Genomic DNA, 18,906 nt, shown 5'->3' on the forward strand with positions numbered 1-18,906 from the left:
AAAACCAGAACGGGGAAGTGGGAAGGGGTGAGTGGGAGGACAGGGGAAGAGAAGGGGGCTTGCGGGACTTTCGGGGAGTGGGGGGGCTAGAAAAGGGGAAATCATTTGAAATGTAAATAAATTATATCGAATAATAAAAAAAATTAAAAAAAATGTAGCTTTAGAATATATTTATAGATTATTAAGTAAGCAAATCATGCAGTTTAATTTATTTAAAGTCTTTTATTCTCAGCAAAATCAAACATATCATTGAGTTTACATAGAAATTAAATTTCCAATCATGTCTTCATAAAAATCACTGCTAAAGTTATTAATGACAAATTTCATGTACTATTTGATCATGCCAGTAGCAGAACAGGTCACCATTAAAAACTGGTAAGTAGCATATCATAAATGTGCAAATGTCATTTTAGTATTCTGTTATGTTACAATTGATACTAAATGTTTGCTAAATATATACCTATTGCATAAAGCTTTTAAAAGTACAATAAAAATAACAATTTGTTTTTAAAAAAGCCATATAGATGGATTCTAAACATCCTCATTATACAAATTCCAAAATACTAGCTGAGAATCAAGAACTACAAAGACTTCCTGATGAAAGACACAGTATCTGCTACTCAGCAGGTATAATAGCACATAAGAAGGAAGACTAATGTATGCCATAGAACATAATCATTCAAACCTAAAACTGCATAAGCACATTGATTTCTGTTCTGCTCCTAAAGAAAATGTACATTTAATATTTCCATAAAGTTCTAGGAGTAACATATCTAATTCGTTTTGATAAAATTTCCACAGACTAAACCTAGATGTCATTACTTTATTTTCCTTTTATTATGATAAACCACATTAGAACTTTCGACAATAATTTCATTTTCTGCACTGGTAGTTTTTATATCATGGGCAAATATTGTGGCAGCATGTATTTCCCAAGGGTAGGGTCATTAGTACATCAGAGTGAGTGCTGCAGAGTTTTATTGCTCATATTCACTATAATACTGATGAGATTTTATTTTTGTGAAAAATGAAATTCTGACTTTCATTGAAATAAAATTTAAATGGAAGCAAATGAAAATTAAAATTGTTAAATTGTCTTAAATTTCAATAAAATACCCCATCAAAATTTTAAAGGATGAAAACTAATTTGGCATTGATGCATAAGATTGGTGAGAGAAATATTATGTCACATGATAACTGCAGAATATTGGCAACTTAAAAAACGGGCAATAGGCATCACATCTGTAGAAAGCAAAAAATTCATTTCTGAAAATACTAGAGAAGATGCTAATATGACATTACATTAGAAATGAAATTTTAAGTTTTCCAAGGAAGCAAATTTTTTCTTAATTGTGACTTTTGAGACAAATTAAACATTTTTAGAGTATAACTTAAACGATTGATACTATTATTTCATATTTACTACTATTCTAAATATATTTTATGTGATTGCCACTAAAACCTATATTCTTATTTTACCAGATAGAATTTAGTAAGCTGGTAGCATAATAGATAAACTTTAGATTTTCATAATGAGGTAAACTGTTTATTCACAAAGCTAATAGAGGATGTATATTGGCCTGGCTCTGCAGATATTTGGAAGATATCACTGTATGGCTTTTTGGGACAAGGATAATGAACTAATGTCCTGGAGAATGAGCATAAATGTCAAGGAAATGAAAGTTTAAAATTCAGACAAGGTAGACATTTAAAAAGTCTGTTTTTTTATTTTAAATTCACCCATAACATAGACGGGAACATAAAAGTCCAATATACATTATACTAATTTCTGTTTAATATAAAAGATAAATCAACAGTGAAAGTGAGGAGAATGTTCCTTCAACAGATCTAAAAACATTTAGATATTCAAAAATATATTGGCACAAGTATAATAGCTGTCTTAAAATAATGAATGATATATATGTAAATAAACGAAATAAGCATGTCAGGATCATTCATTCATGACGTCAGCACCTGCTGTCTTAATGGATCGAGACAAAACACTGTTCCTTCAAGAGTTAGTCCCATTTTGAACCCCTCCTGCAAAGTATAATAAAATTGTTAAAGTGTGAAACACTAATGACAAAAGAAATCATATAATTGTATCAATAAGCAAAAGAGACTATAAACAGAGTTAAAATATTTGTGTTTAAAGTAAATTCAAAGTTTGGTCTATCAAATTTTTACAAGGATAAAATTCTGTGAGTTCTTTTGTACTACAGGGCATTTTTCTGTCTTAAGTATATGAAAAGAATGTGCATGAGAAATAAAGGAAAATACCAATGTAAAACATGATATATAGTTTAAGACATACTTTCTTTGTAATAGATATTTTCAATATTTTATTTTACAATAATTTATTACTAGGTTGTAAATTTGTGTGTGCGTGTGTCTGTGTGTGTGTGTGTGTGTGTGTGTGTGTATGTGTATGTGTTTGTGTGTGTAGGTTTATAACAAGAAGACTAAAAGATGATATTACCTGTACCAGAGCTGGAGTTATAGATAGTTCTTTTTGATTTGTACATGAGCTATTTTTGTCAGTGCTGGAAATTGAGCTCAGGTCACTTAGTTTTCACTCCTAAATTACTTGTCCAGACCCTCTAAGAGTGAGAGGTCACAAAAGCCTGATAAGATTCATGTTTTCCTTCTGGCTATAACCATCTACAGTCTGGGTAAATTAATTTTGCAAGGACAATGCTATATTCATAACAGGATGTAGTACCATGGACCACTATACCATCTGAAAGTTGCCCATCAGTTGCTGCTACTTTTTCTTTCCAAAATTTTTTGCTATTATTTTTAGTTTTGAAACTAGAAATATAATTACATAATTTTTCCCATCCCTTTTCTCCCTGTAAAACCTTAATATACCACCTCTTGCCCTCTTTCAAATTCATGGCCTCCCCTTTTTGTAATTGTCTATCTATCTATCTATCTATCTATCTATCTATCTATCTATCTATCTATCTATCTATTAATCATTTATCTATCTAATCTATATCTATGAATTAATTGTCTATCAATGACTATAGATAGATAGGTAGATAGATAAATAGTCTTGCCTTTAACTTCTGATCCCCTAGCATGTTTTCAAGGATAAGATGCCATTTAATTATAGAATGTTAAGAGAATATTTCTCTCTCTTTATCTTTCTCTCCTTTTATTCTTTCTTCCTTCTCTTTTGTTACTTGGTTGGAGAGGGAACTTTGTTTGGTTTGGTTTGGTTTTTTGAGGCAAGGTTTTCCTGCATAACCCTGGATATCCAAGAACTCACTTTGTAGAATAGGGTAATCTTGAACTCAAACATCAACGTGCCTCTGCATTCTGGATTCAAAGATTAAAGGAATGTGCCATTATGTCTGGCTTCTTTTCTATTTTGCAAAAAAACCAATTAGTTATAAACTCTCTGATACTCTAATCTTTCTACAACTTCATATTGCCTCTAAATCAATACAAACTGGCTTACAAAGAAGTACAGATATGTGGCAATCAGTGGAAAAACAGGTCACATTGTAGGTTTCTTTAGAAGTCATAGTGATAGTACCTCATTACTTTCATTTACAATCAGCATTTAATATATTTATCAGCATTAAATATATTTATATGCAAACATTTCATATACAGAAGAAATCATATCTATAGTCAGTGCTCAGAATGCTCATCATGTTTATTGCACACAGACTAAATAACAGTATTAGTACTAGAAAGCTTTATAAACTTCTCCCCATCATTTAGATGCAAATCATATTTAACTGGGTAATGGTAATAGTGGTTATTAATCATTTTAAAGGCCTGTGATAAAATAAGAACTATTTGTTGTGTGTATTTGTAAATACTAATTAACTTTAAAAGTGAATAATAAAAATAATACTATTTTTTAAAATGTCTGGTTTCTATCTGAAGATTTGTACACTGTCCTTATCTAGTATATTTTGAATAATAGGTGATGATATAGATGATTTTTAAAAAGTGCTTGTAAACCACTTAGAATACTATTGCTACTGTGAATTGCTTAGCTTAATCTAGTCATCAACTAAGAGATAGGTTCTTGTAGTTTCACTGGTTTTCTTTACTGAAATAAAACTCCCTGTACATTTATTAACCTTTCTTCAGCAGTTTCATTTTAATTTCATAATGCAATGAATTTTGACTTCTCTCTTGAATTTTTAAATCTCTGTTTTAAAATGTAGCTTAAAGAGTATTTAGTGCAGTAGGTAGTGCATCGGTCTTATAAAAATAGGGTTTATTTATTTAATGTAATTATAGTTCTTGTTTCATGAAAGAATTACTTTATAATTAGTTAAAACATGAATCACATTCTTTTCATATAAAACAATTTGCTGAACTGTAGTTTTCTGTTTTGAAACAGAGAAGAGCATATAGAAAGAAAACAGAAGAACTCCTATGGCCTAAATCCTCAGGTAATGAGGTGAGCCCTTAATTATCTGTTCAAGTTTCAGGAGAGCGGAAGCTTTTTTATATATAAAATATACTACCTATAATTTTCTATTCTGTTGTCTACAAGAACTTTCTGCTTTAGATTTCTAATCAAACTAATTTATTTTGACTACAACACAGTATTAATATTTATAGTATCAATTTATTCCATTACTTTACAATCACTAATAAGGCCAACAACATAATTTCATGTGTAAAAAATTTAAAACATTTATAATTACTTGCTCTTGTTCATGTCTTAAATAGTATGGAAAATATAAGTGTAAATATTAGTAAAACTTTAGGATCAAATTAGTATGATTTCCCATAGAGATGCTAAGTTATGATGCTAACCTTCATCTAGCAAGTATTTAAAGTTCATGCTTCTCAACAAATTAACTCATATTGTTTATTCAAAAAATTGTCTGTTAATTAAAAATGGCACTTAGATTTAAAAAAAATTATTTGTATGTCTACTTTGATTACATTCACACATGGATTAGATAGTTGTGTCTCTTTCTCTAAGTCAGCACTTATTATTCATGCAATAAGTGTTTGGCCTCCAAATCATTTGTCTGCTCCTTTAAGTATATATATGCATGTGTATATATGGATTTGCATGTACATGTATATGAATGCATATGGAAGTGAGAGACCAATTTTCCCCAGAAAACTGGACATCATTCCCCAGGAATGCAACCAACTTCCTTGAGAAATTAGCCTGGAGGTAGTGCTTGTATTTCATTTATAGATAGGCTCCCAAAATTTTAAGCAGTTGACTTGATATTTGTGTACAATTCTTTCATCTTATTTAGACTTCCCAGTGTTTGAAAACATGTTACAATGTTTTATGCATATATGCATGTTTGTGTAAACATGCATGTCCTGTGTGTGTGTGCAAGTATGGATGTACATGGAAATGCATGGGCATGTATATGGATGCCAGAGATCAAGGTTGGCTGTTATTTTTAGAATGTCTTCCATGTTGTTGGCTTGAAACTTCCCAAGTGGGCTACATTGCCCAGCCAATATGCCCCAGGAAACATCTGTCTTTCTAGTGATGAGATTATCCTGTATTTTTATGTGGGTTCTGAGATTAGGATTCTCATGTTTGCATGGCAACCACTTTGCCAATTGAGTTATTCTTTTCAACTTCTATTTCATTATTATAATTCATGAAATAAACTCATGGCTATCAATACTATCTTATTCCTTTGTCTGAGAAAGACACATACCTTACAGTTTAAATTATATTACCTCAAATGTCTATAGGATTGATTCTACAAAATATATCGACTTGCTCGACTATTTCAAATAAAATATGGCTTAACATTTCTGCTTTAATTCTTACATGCATGATACATTCCTAAAATTTCAAAGTCAGTACTGAAATTCTTAGTAATAATTTAGCTTTAATCCTTTATAACAAAAAAGAAAACTAAATATTTAGCAAAGCTTACTACTACTGTCACATACTATATGACATTATTTACTTAGCTTCTTAAACTATATTGGTATTATATACAATACGTAAAGACAGAGTAGCCATATGTGTATATTAGCTTAATTAGGATCATTGTAGACTATAAATGAAAGAAATATTATATTGCTACATATTAAATGAACTTGTAAGTCTTGAACTAACACTAACACAAAATAAAGTGAACAGTGAAATATTGATAATAATTCAAATATTAACCTGGAGATCTGAGCTATTAAACCTCTTTAAACACATTGAACTAATCACTTACAACCACATAAAACTTATTTGAATAGATATTAAGTGAAATATGCAAATACAAATATTTTATCTCTTAAAAAGTCTGTTAGCTCTTTGAATTATGAAATGTGATACCAACCATCTCGGGCGCTACCCACCATGAAAGCAGGAGGATAAAACAGACATTAATAAATATATTAGAAAGCTGAGAATCAAAAGCATTGGATCCCACTTTAAGATTACCTTATTATCACATTTCCACATCACTCTTTTACCACATTTTTCAAACTTGGCGAGGTCAAAACTCGGTAGGGAAAGGCTTATCTTTTAAAACCTGTTCAAGTCTTACTATTTAAAATAAAAAGCCTTCATGGAAAGTCTTCATAATCTGCCTTAGCCTGAGAGCAGTTATTCTCCCCAGCTCCCAAGCTCTTGTTCTGCGGGCATTGTCCCAGATTCAAATGAGCACAGATGACAACAAAGGAAAATAATTCAGAGAGGACAAAGTATTATGTCTCATTAAGCAGTCACTTTTAAGTACATTTTTAAATCACTGAACTGGAAAGGTGAGATTGTTCCTATTAGGCATACTGCATGTTGAGATTGACAGGTTGATTGGGTGGTCTTTGTTTTACTCCAAAATGCTATATATCTTATTTTACCTAAACATTTTAATGTGAACTTTGTTGATGTAATGATGATTACAAAATTTACATGGCTCAATCATCAATGATTTTTTTCACAATATTTTAAAAATATAATCATTTTAGTAAATTTAAATAAAATAAAATAAAATATTGGGGAAAGAAATAGCAAGTGATTGAATTTGAGAAATTCTGATATATTCTTTGAAAACATCAAGGCATGTTTTAAATAATTCAACCTTTTAAATGTGGTCATATTACTAAATCTGGAACAAAACAAGATAAGCACATAATAATTAGAAAAGTCAGCAGCATGCCATTTATCTGAGTGGAAGAATCTTTATATTGTCTCAGGGAAGGAATTTTGCTCTCGAGCTTTAAATCACAGTTTATTTCCTGGTTTGGGGGTAGGTATGCAGGGGTGGTGAAGCTCAAGGAAGGAGTGAGTTAATCAGGACAACAAGCAAAAATAACTCAACCTTCTCACATTAAAGTCTCAACTGTCTTTTTTTATCCAACTCTAAATAATTTGTGCTGTTCTGAATTTTATCACTTATTAATATCTGTGGTGTAAAATAAGACATAATTGTTTTATTCAGACATGGGGGACAAATATGAAGAGAAGCCATAATTCCAATATAAGTATGACAGCCTTTCAATCAATGGAAACTTCTATAAAGCTTTAAAACCCACTTTCTTTCAACATACAGAAAAATTTAGGAAGCTTGACCAACTTCCTTAAGAAGTTGCCACTAGTATTTGCCTTCTCAAAAGTCAAGGAGTTATGACCCACAGTTACAATGCTTCTTCTCAAAAAAAAAAAAAAATGATGCTAGTCTTACAAAGTCTTTCCCTCACCCAATCCCTTTAAAATTTTGAAATTCAGAACTATTAAAACTGAGACAAAAGTATTAGAATTTGATTACAATGGCTTTTAAGTTCTGTAATTTAAAAACATACAATTAAAATATGATCTTTCAATTGTATATTGATTTGTTCAAAGAGAGAGAGAGATAGAGACAAAGACAGAGACTGACAGAGAGAGAGGAAGGAAGGAAGGAAGGAAGGAAGGAAGGAAGGAAGGAAGGAAGGAAGGAAGGAAGGAAGGAAGGAAGGAAGGAAGGGAGAGAAGGAGGGAGGGAGGGAGGGAGGAAGGAAGGAAGGGAGGGAGGGAGGGAGGGAGGAAGGGAGGGAGGGAGGGAGGGAGGAAGGAAGGGAGGGAGGGAGGGAGGGAGGGAGGGAGGGAGGGAAGGAGGGAGGAAGGGAGGGAGGGAGGGAGGGAGGAAGGAAGGAAGGAAGGAAGGAAAAGTCTTCAGCATGTGTGTTTTAAGGAGTAAGTGTCGTTATTTTTAGTTTAACTGCTTTAAGCAAGCCTTTATAGCAACAAAGGATAGAGTTTTGGTACAAACACTTTGTTGTTGTTCCAAATTAAGAGAAATAAACAATCTGTTAAAATAGTCACCTGCATCTCATCTAATTTGGATTGAATATCAGGAGGGAAATCCCCTGATCCACAGTTAAATGGGTCAAAAGGTTCAGCTCCAAAAAGGTCCCGTTCTGTAAGAAAGAAAACACTTGGTAAGAGATATGATGAAACTTTTGTTGAGATAGAACAAAACCAGGAGTAAAACTTAAAAGTATGAACTTAATCATTATATTAATATAAGTATTTAAAGTATCAAATGAGCTACTGATACTTACTTTTGTGCTGCATATTTTTGAGCCATGTAAGGAAAAATATAATTTATGATATTAAAAATTCTCTGGCAAAATGTGTTTAGTCACAATTAGGGATGGTATTGCTATAAACAAGTGTTGTATATTCTTATTCACATGTGAATATTGGTATCAAATATTTATATTTTTATGTTTAACTTGGAGTATCTTGAGCAATTAGGAATCTAAAAATGGATTATTAGTCAGGAAAGTGAAGTAAGATCTTAAGGGAGGGGAGTAGTGGTGAATAGAAGTGATATGAAAGAGAAAATGCAGAAGAAGGAGTGGGAGAGTAGGATGGAGAAGATAGTTGAAAGAAGCAGAACTAATAATAATGATGTATGAAAAAGTTATGTTGAACCCTATTATTTTATAAGTTTCATGTGTATATTTCTGTGTTCATATAAATCAGTTTAATTGCAGCTATGCAACATGGAGGATAAGGGTCCTCCCAGGCACCATAGATTGACAAATATAAAACCCAATATCAAATGAGTAATATCTACCCGAGAAGTTTATCACAAGCATCCAGTAGTTACCCCCCTCCAAAAAAGAAAAAATGCCACTATTATTTCTTAGTTAGGGTTTTATTGCTATGAAGAGACACCACGAGCATGGCGATTCTTTTTTTTTTTTTTTTTTTTTTTTTTTTTTTTTTGCAGCTGAGACACTTCTTTTTTTTTTTTTTTTGTCTTTTTTTTATTTGATATAATTTATTTACATTTCAAATGATTTCCCCTTTTCTAGCCCCCCCCCACTCCCCGAAAGTCCCGTAAGCCCCCTTCTCTTCCCCTGTCCTCCCTCCCACCCCTTCCCAGTTCCCCGTTCTGGTTTTGCCAAATACTGTTTCACTGAGTCTTTCCAGAACCAGGGACCACTCCTGCTTTCTTCTTGTATCTCATTTGATGTGTGGATTATGTTTTGGGTATTCCAGTTTTCTAGGTTAATAACCACTTATTAGTGAGTGCATACCATGATTCACCTTTTGAGTCTGGGTTACCTCACTTAGTATGATGTTCTCTAGCTCCATCCATTTGCCTAAGAATTTCATGAATTCATTGTTTCTAATGGCTGAATAGTACTCCATTGTGTAGATATACCACATTTTTTGTATCCACTCTTCTGTTGAGGGATACCTGGGTTCTTTCCAGCATCTGGCAATTATAAATAGGGCTGCTATGAACATAGTAGAGCATGTATCCTTATTACATGGTGGGGAATCCTCTGGGTATATGCCCAGGAGTGGTATAGCAGGATCTTCTGGAAGTGAGGTGCCCAGTTTTCGGAGGAACCGCCAGACTGCTTTCCAGAGTGGTTGTACCAATTTGCAACCCCACCAGCAGTGGAGGAGTGTTCCTCTTTTTCCGCACCCTCTCCAACACCTGCTGTCTCCTGAATTTTTAATCTTAGCCATTCTGACTGGTGTAAGATGAAATCTTAGGGTTGTTTTGATTTGCATTTCTCTAATGACTAATGAAGTGGAGCATTTTTTAAGATGCTTCTCCGCCATCCGAAGTTCTTCAGGTGAGAATTCTTTGTTTAACTCTGTACCCCATTTTTTAATAGGGTTGTTCGGTTTTCTGGAGTCTAACTTCTTGAGTTCTTTATATATATTGGATATTAGCCCTCTATCTGATGTAGGATTGGTGAAGATCTTTTCCCAATTTGTTGGTTGCCGATCTGTCCTCTTGATGGTGTCCTTTGCCTTACAGAAACTCTGTAACCTTATGAGGTCCCATTTGTCAATTCTTGCTCTTAGAGCATACGCTATTGGTGTTCTGTTCAGAAACTTTCTCCCTGTACCGATGTCCTCAAGGGTCTTCCCCAGTTTCTTTTCTATTAGCTTCAGAGTGTCTGGCTTTATGTGGAGGTCCTTGATCCATTTGGATTTGAGCTTAGTACAAGGAGACAAGGATGGATCAATTCGCATTCTTCTGCATGCTGACCTCCAGTTGAACCAGCACCATTTGTTGAAAAGGCTATCTTTTTTCCATTGGATGTTTTCAGCCTCTTTGTCGAGGATCAAGTGGCCATAGGTGTGTGGGTTCATTTCTGGATCTTCAATCCTGTTCCATTGATCCTCCTGCCTGTCACTGTACCAATACCATGCAGTTTTTATCACTATTGCTCTGTAGTATTGCTTGAGGTCAGGGATACTGATTCCCCCAGATTTTCTTTTGTTGCTGAGAATAGTTTTAGCTATCCTGGGTTTTTTGTTGTTCCAGATGAATTTGATAATTGCTCTTTCTAACTCTGTGAAGAATTGAGTTGGGATTTTGATGGGTATTGCATTGAATCTGTATAGTGCTTTAGGCAAAATGGCCATTTTAACTATATTGATTCTACCGATCCATGAGCATGGGAGGTTTTCCCATTTTTTGAGGTCTTCTTCCATTTCCTTCTTCAGAGTCTTGAAGTTCTTGCCATACAGATCTTTCGCAGAGCATGGCGATTCTTATGAAAAAAAATTTTAGTTAGGGCTGGCTTACACTTCAGAGGCTTAATCCATTATCATCACATTGTGAAGCCTGGTGGTATGCAAGCAGACATGGTGCTGGAGAAGAAGCTGAGAGTGCTACATCTTGATCTGTAGCCAATAGAAAGTGACTGTGTGCCACAATGGGCAAAGCTTGAGCACAGGAGACCTCAAAGTCTGTCCCCACAGTGACACATTTCCTTTAACAAGGCCTCACTCCTTAATAGTGTCATTCCCTGTAGGCCAAGCACCAGGTGGGGCCAAATCACCACATTCTACTCCTTGGCTCCCTAAAACTTATAGGTACAACATAATGAAGAATTGTATTCAGTCCAACTTCAAAAGTCCCCATAGTTTCATTCAGTTTCAACCCTACTTAAAAGTCCAAATTCTCTTCTGAGACTCATGCAATCTCTTAACTGTAGTCTCATAAGATAAAATAAAAAAGCAGATCACATACTTTTCAACATATATTGTACAGGATACACTTTAACATTCCAAAAGAGAGAAAAGATAGCATAGTGAGAAAATACTGGACCAAAGCAAGACTGAAAACCAACTAGGCAAACTTCAAACTCTGCATCTCCATGCCCAATTTCAAAGTGCTCTTCATATCTCCAACTGCTTTTAGCTTTATTGATGACTACACACTTCTTTCTACTTAGCAGGTTCCACTCACTGTTAAAAACTCTCCTTGGCTAGTAGCTAATGATTTTCATATTTCCAACATCTTAGGGTCTACAAGGCTCTTCAGGCTTCACCCTCACAGGTTCATTCAATGGCATCTCTAGGGTTCCATGAAGGAACACCCCTGACACAGGTCTCAGGCTTTCCTTAGCCAAGGAGGGAGAATCCAAAACTCCTTTCATCTATCCTTGACTCTAAAACCATGTGGTCAAATCTGCCAAGTTCTGTCACTTGCTGGGGCCAGACCATAGCCTCCTTATTCAATTATTCAATAACGTCTTCACTAGTTCTCTCCCTCCCTGCCCCACCTCTCTCTCTGTATGTGTGTGTGTATGATGATTTACTTCTGAAGCATGGCTGGGTTGTCTGAGAACTTGCTCTATAGACAAGGCTGGCCTTGAACTCAGTGATCTGCCTGCCTTTGTCTCTGCAGTGGTAGGATTAAAGGTATGTGTACTACCACACACAGCTCAAGGGTTTCTTTTATTTCTTTTGACATGTTGGAAGCTTAGCTGGGTGGAGCCTTGCCCTGAGTTCACCACTCCTTTTAATGCATTTAGCATGAGGCTTTTCTTTAATCTGTTTATCTCCTTGAACATAGGATTTAGATCCATTCCAATTCATGATGCCCCTTTTCTTCTAGGACTATATATTTTTTTTAATTTCTCTTTGAGCAGCTATCTTCTTCTCATTAGAGCTTCCTAAGAGTGGACAACAGTAATCACATGACAAAACAATAAGATGTTCTGAAAATTTTCTACAACACAACTAATTTAGAACTCTTCAATTTAGCCTGACAAAGTTTTCATACAAGGACAAAGAGCAGCCACATCTTTTATCAAAATGCTACAGAAATATTCTCTAGACTTCATATTAACACTCTTCTCCTCTGAAGCCTCTTAAGCCAAGCACTCACAGTTCAAATCAACCCATCGCTACTGTCTTTCTAAAGCTCTATTTAAAGTATCCAACTGCTTTTCTAAGCCAAAATCCCGATCTCCACATGCTTCCAAACAAAAGCATAGTCATGCCTATGACAGCAGTAGCTCAGTCCCTTGTACAAACCTCTGTCTTGGTTGTAGTTTTATTTTTGTGAAAAGACACCATGACATGGCAACTCTTTCAAAGGAAAACATTTAATTAGGGCTGATTTACAGTTTAAAGGTTTATTCATTATTGTCATAGAAGATATGCCGACTAACAAGGTCTTGGAGAGGTAGGTAGCTCAGAGTTCTATACCTTGATCTCAGGGAGTAGGAAGTGACTGTGTGCCACACTAGGCATACATTCAACATAGGATACCTCAAAGCCTGCCTCCATAGTGACATACTCCCATCAAAGCCACACATACTTCAACAGGCCTTATCTCCTAATAGTGCTATTCCCAATAGGCCAAGCATTCAGACAACAGTCTATAGGGACCATTCCTATTAAACCACTACACTAAAGTTCTTGTTCAATAATCAGACCTTTATATGAAGATTTTATTGCTGAAGACACTACATATTTGAGTCACATGACATGGAGAAAGCAAGTTAGCACTGACAAGGAAGCTTTATTTAAGGTGGCTAGCTTTCATAGTACTATGGCTATTATTTAAACTTGCCTGCTAAGAGAAAAAACATTGTTAACAGTCTTACCCAGCTGTGAATCCTCTGAACTATGAGAATGACCGGTGTGGTATAATATGGTCATGGATTCAATAGTATAACAAAGGTTATGATGGTAACTAACTGCTTTCAGATTGAATTTAAGGACTGGTCCATAGGAGGAAATAACATATATGGTTCTGTTAATCCGACCAAGAAGCCATGATTGAAGAGATTACAGGCCCCAAACTGAAATTACTATTGTTCTACCAAAATGACAAAGTACTAAATTGCCTTCTAAATTCAGATTTTTTTTTTTTGCCTAGAGATTAGTGGAAGTTTCAGACTTCATCAAAATAACTTCTTTGTATGATATATGGTGATTATGCATAATCTCACAACTGATCAAAATGTAGAGAATAAATGTTGAAGTGCTCATCCACAAGTGAAATATCTAAATGATCCACCCCTCAAAGTTAGAAATTATTTTGGAAGAGGAGATAGACTGTTCAGAGATTAGGAAGGACTGGGTCAAAGCAGTGTCATGCAGATATGACTGAATCTTTGTCCTCATAAACTCACATTAGCTGGGGGTGTCCTTCTTGACATCAAGCAAGTTAACATTTCAGCATTGAGAAGACAGGGGTTCATGAGCTCCTGACATCTAGTTGAGGAACCATTTATATCTGTTGACTTCTAGGTGTGCAAGAGCCAGTTTTCTTAAAGGGTGTATCTTCTATGAATGGACCCACAAATAAGAGCAACACAGATTAGGCTGGATGAATTATATGAATAAGAGGAGGACATGAAGTTGAGAAAAGTTAGGGAGTGCGAATAGAATTTGGGAAGAGTTCTGGCAGGACAGGGGGTAAATAAGATAAAAATATATTGTGTAACATCTTCAAATAGTCAATAAAGATAATATTAAAATTTTTTGGTCATGAATAGTGGTTCATATCTGTAATATATTCCTTAGGTGTGGAGGCAGTTCTAAAAAGTTCAAAGCTAGTTTTGACTAAAGAGGAAGAACCTGTAACAAAAAAAATCATAATGGCAAAATATCTGTGGTCATGGTGAGTTACTTTCTAGAGTATTTTCTGTGTCTTTAATGCAACTTCTTAACAACATTGCTAATATTTAATAATTGACCTATTATAGCACTAATGTTTTATTGTAGAATTTACTAACATTAATATAATAGCATATGAGATTTCTTTAATTCCATTTGTTGCTATCACAACAGAATGGCAAAGAAGCATTCGGAATTTGTAAGTTAGATCTTTACTTGTAGTTCATAAACTTGAATCACACTTTTAAGAAAAAATTCGGAGATCGGCAGCGGCGGCGGCGGCAGCAGTGCAGCAGTGGCTCGTCCAGCTGAAGGGCCATCAGCGGTGGAACCAAGGCGACACAGGGTCCAGTTAGGCCCTCTGCCCATGACCACTGACCTTCGCTGACCAGCCGGGCGGCAAGCAGCTGCGGTTCTGCGGAGCCTTTCGCTGCACGGAAGCCACTTCAGAACTCGGCTTCCCGCCAGTCAGGAGAGACTCACCTCCATCTTGATTTCGGTCTCCAGAGATCAGACAGACTGAGGTACACAAACATAATCCGAGGCCAACACCGCAGGGGTCTGAGCCCGACGGGCGTTGGCCTGCACCCAGGCCCTGGGCTGTTCGGGTAGCCATCGGGGTGCCAACCCAGCCAGGAGATTTTTTTGCCCTGGCTGGCGAGTCCAGCACTGACAAGACCAAGTAACACCAGTGAGAGCTAGATGGCAAAAGGCAAACGCAGGAACGTCACTAACAGAAATCAAGGCAATATGGCAACATCTGAACACAATTCTCCTCTACCAGCATGTCCTGGATACCCCATCACACCAGTAAAACAAGATTTGGATTTAAAATCACTGGTCATGATGCTGGTACAGGAACACATGAAGGACATACTTAAAGAAATTCAGGAGAAAATGGATCAAAAGTTAGAAGCCCTTGCAAGGGAAACACAAAAATCATTGAAAGAAATCCAGGAGAATACAAAAGCCAACAAGGAGGAAATGCAAAAAACACTTAAAGAAATACAGGAGAACTTTGGTCAACAGGCTGAGGACATGAAAGACGAAACACAAAAATCTCTTAAAGAAATACAGGAGAACTTTGGTCAACAGGCTGAGGTCATGAAAGACGAAACACAAAAATCTCTTAAAGAATTACAGGAAAGCACAAACAAGCAAGTGAAGGAGCTAAGCAAAACCATCCAGGATCTAAAATCAGAAGTAGAAACAACTAAGAAAACTCAAAGAGACAACTTTGGAGATAGAAAGCCTTGGGAAGAAATCAGGGGACAGAGATGCAAATATCAACAACAGAATACAAGAGATAGAAGAAAGAATCTCAGATGCTGAAGATTCCATAGAAACCATGGACTCAACAGTTAAAGAAAATGCAAAATGCAAAAAGCTTGTAACCCAAAATATCCAGGAAATCCAGGACACAATGAGAAGACCAAACCTAAGGATTATAGGCATAGATGAGAGTGAAGATTTACACCTTAAAGGGCCAGCAAATATCTTCAATAAAATTATGGAAGAAAACTTCCCTAACCTAAAGAGAGAGATGCCCATGAATATACAAGAAGCCTACAGAACTCCAAACAGACTGGACCAGAACAGAAATACTTCCCGTCACATAATAATCAAAACACCAAATGTTCTAAACAAAGAAAGAATATTAAAGGCAGTAAGAGAAAAAGGCCAAGTAACATATAAAGGAAGACCTATCAGAATCACAGCAGACTTTTCACCTGAGACTATGAAGGCTAGAAGGTCCTGGGCAAATCTCATGCAGACTCTAAGAGAACACAAATGCCAACCAAAACTACTATATCCAGGAAAACTCTCAATCACCATAGATGGAGAAACCAAGATATTTCACGACAAAACCAAGTTTTCCCAATATCTATCCACAAACCCAGCCCTAAAAAGGATAATAGGAGGACAACACCAATACAAGGAGGGAAACTTCACCCTGGAAAAAGCAAGATAGTAACCTTTCATCAAACCCAAAAGAAGTTAAGCAATCAAATTTAAAAAATAACGTCAAAAATGATAGGAAGTAACAATCACTATTCCTTAATATCTCTTAACATCAATGGACTTAATGCCCCAATAAAAAGACACAGACTAACTGACTGGATACGTAAACAGGACCCTACATTTTGCTGCTTACAGGAAACACACCTCAGGGTCAAAGACAAACACTACCTTAGAGTAAAAGGCTGGAAGACAATTTTACAAGCAAATGGTCTCAGGAAACAAGCTGGAGTAGCTATTTTAATATCAGATAAAATTGACTTTCAACCCAAAGTCATCAAAAGAGACTCTGAGGGACACTTCTTGCTGGTCAAAGGAAAAATACAACAAGAAGAACTCTCAATCCTGAACATCTATGCTCCAAATGCAAGGGCACCCTCTTTCATAAAAGAAACTTGATTAAAACTCAAAGCACACATTGCACCTAACACAATACTTGTGGGTGACTTCAACATTGCACTTTCCTCAATGGACCGATCAGGAAAACAGAAACTAAACAAGGACACAATGAAACTAATTGAAGCTTTGGACCAATTAGATTTAACAGATATATATAGAACATTCTATCCTAAAACAAAAGAATATACCTTTTTTTCAGCACCTCATGGAACCTTCTCCAAAATCGACCATATAATTGGTAACAAGACAGACCTCAACAAATATAAGAAGATCAAACTAATCCCATGCCTCCTATCTGATCACTATGGAGTAAAAGTGGTCTTTAATAGCAACAGAAACAATAGAAAACCCACATACAGGTGGAAATTGAACAATACTCTACTCAATGATACCTTGGTCAAGGAAGAAATAAAGAAAGAAATTAAAGACTTTTTAGAACACAATGAAAATGAAGACACAACATACCCAAATCTATGGGACACAATGAAAGCAGTGCTAAGAGGAAAACTCATAGCCCTGAGTGGCTCTAAAAAGAAAACGGAGAGAGCATACATTACCAGCTTAATGACACACCTGAAAGCCCTAGAACAAAAAGAAGCTATTTCACCCAGGAGGAGTAGAAGGCAGGAAAATCATCAAACTCAGGGCCGAAATCAATCAAGTAGAAACAAAGAGAACCATACAAAAAATCAACAAAACCAGGAGCTGGTTCTTTGAGAAAATCAACAAGATAGATAAACCCTTAGCCAGACTGACCAAAGGGCACAGAGAAAGTATCCAAATTAACAAACTTAGAAATGAAAAGGGAGATATAACAACTGAAACTGAGGAAATCCAAAAAATCATCAGATCCTACTACAAGAGCCTGTACTCAACACAACTGGAGAATCTGGAGGAAATGGACAATTTCCTTGACAGATACCAAATACCAAAATTAAATCAGGACCAACTAGACTATCTAAACAGTCCCATAAAGCCTAAATAAATAGAAGGAGTCATAGAAAGTCTTCCAACCAAAAAAAGCACAGGACCAGATGGTTTCAGTGCAGAATTCTATCAGACCTTCAAAGAAGAGTTAACACCAATACTCTTCAAACTATTCCACAAAATAGAAACAGAAGGAACACTACCCAATTCCTTCTACGAAGCCACAATTACGCTGATACCAAAGCCACAAAAAGATCCAACAAAGAAAGAGAACTTCAGACCAATTTCCCTTATGAACATCGATGCAAAAATACTCAATAAAATTCTTGCCAACCGAATCCAAGAACACATCAAAACGATCATCCACCATGATCAAGTAGGCTTTATCCCGGGAATGCAGGGTTGGTTCAATATACGAAAATCCATCAATACAATCCACTACATAAACAAACTCAAAGAACAAAACCACATGGTCATTTCATTGGATGCTGAAAAAGCATTTGACAAAATTTAGCATCCTTTCATGCTTAAAGTCTTGGAGAGAACAGGAATTCAAGGCCCATACCTAAACATAGTAAAAGCAATATACAGCAAACCGGTAGCCAGCATCAAACTAAATGGAGAGAAACTTGAAGCAATCCCACTGAAATCAGGGACCAGACAAGGCTGCCCCCTTTCTCCTTATCTTTTCAATATTGTACTTGAGGTACTAGCTCGGGCAATTCGACAACATAAGGAGGTCAAAGGGATACAAATTGGAAAGGAGGAATTCAAACTATCATTATTTGCAGACGACATGATCGTCTACCTAAGTGACCCAAAAAACTCCACTAGAGAGCTCCTACAGCTGATAAACAACTTCAGCAAAGTGGCAGGTTATATCAACTCAAGCAAATCAGTGGCCTTCCTATACTCAAAGGATAAGCAGGCTGAGAAAGAAATTAGGGAAATGACCCCCTTCAAAATAGCCACAAACAATATAAAGTATCTTGGGGTGACTCTTACCAAACATGTGAAAGATCTGTATGACAAGAATTTCAAGACTCTGAAGAAGGAAATGGAAGAAGACCTCAAAAAATGGGAAAACCTCCCATGCTCATGGATCGGTAGAATCAATATAGTTAAAATGGCCATTTTGCCAAAAGCAATATACAGATTCAATGCAATACCCATCAAAATCCCAACTCAATTCTTCACAGAGTTAGAAAGAGCAATTATCAAAT

At 35.7% G+C, this 18,906-nt stretch overlaps 1 protein-coding gene across 1 annotated transcript in view; it reads right to left on the minus strand.

The window, feature by feature from the left end:
* Positions 1 to 225: 225 nt before the first annotated feature.
* Gulp1 (GULP PTB domain containing engulfment adaptor 1) overlaps positions 226 to 18,906 on the minus strand; it is a 278,714-nt gene continuing 260,033 nt past the window's right edge. Inside the window, exons 10-11 of the mRNA XM_052193637.1 lie at positions 8,264 to 8,358; positions 226 to 2,040 (exon numbers count right to left, since the gene is read on the minus strand). Coding sequence (XP_052049597.1) covers positions 1,960 to 2,040; positions 8,264 to 8,358 — 176 coding nt within the window. The 3' untranslated portion in view covers positions 226 to 1,959. The remainder of the gene's footprint in view (positions 2,041 to 8,263; positions 8,359 to 18,906) is intronic.

The sequence above is a fragment of the Apodemus sylvaticus genome, chromosome 9 (genome assembly GCF_947179515.1).
Source record: "Apodemus sylvaticus chromosome 9, mApoSyl1.1, whole genome shotgun sequence".
Lineage (NCBI taxonomy): Eukaryota > Metazoa > Chordata > Mammalia > Rodentia > Muridae > Apodemus > Apodemus sylvaticus.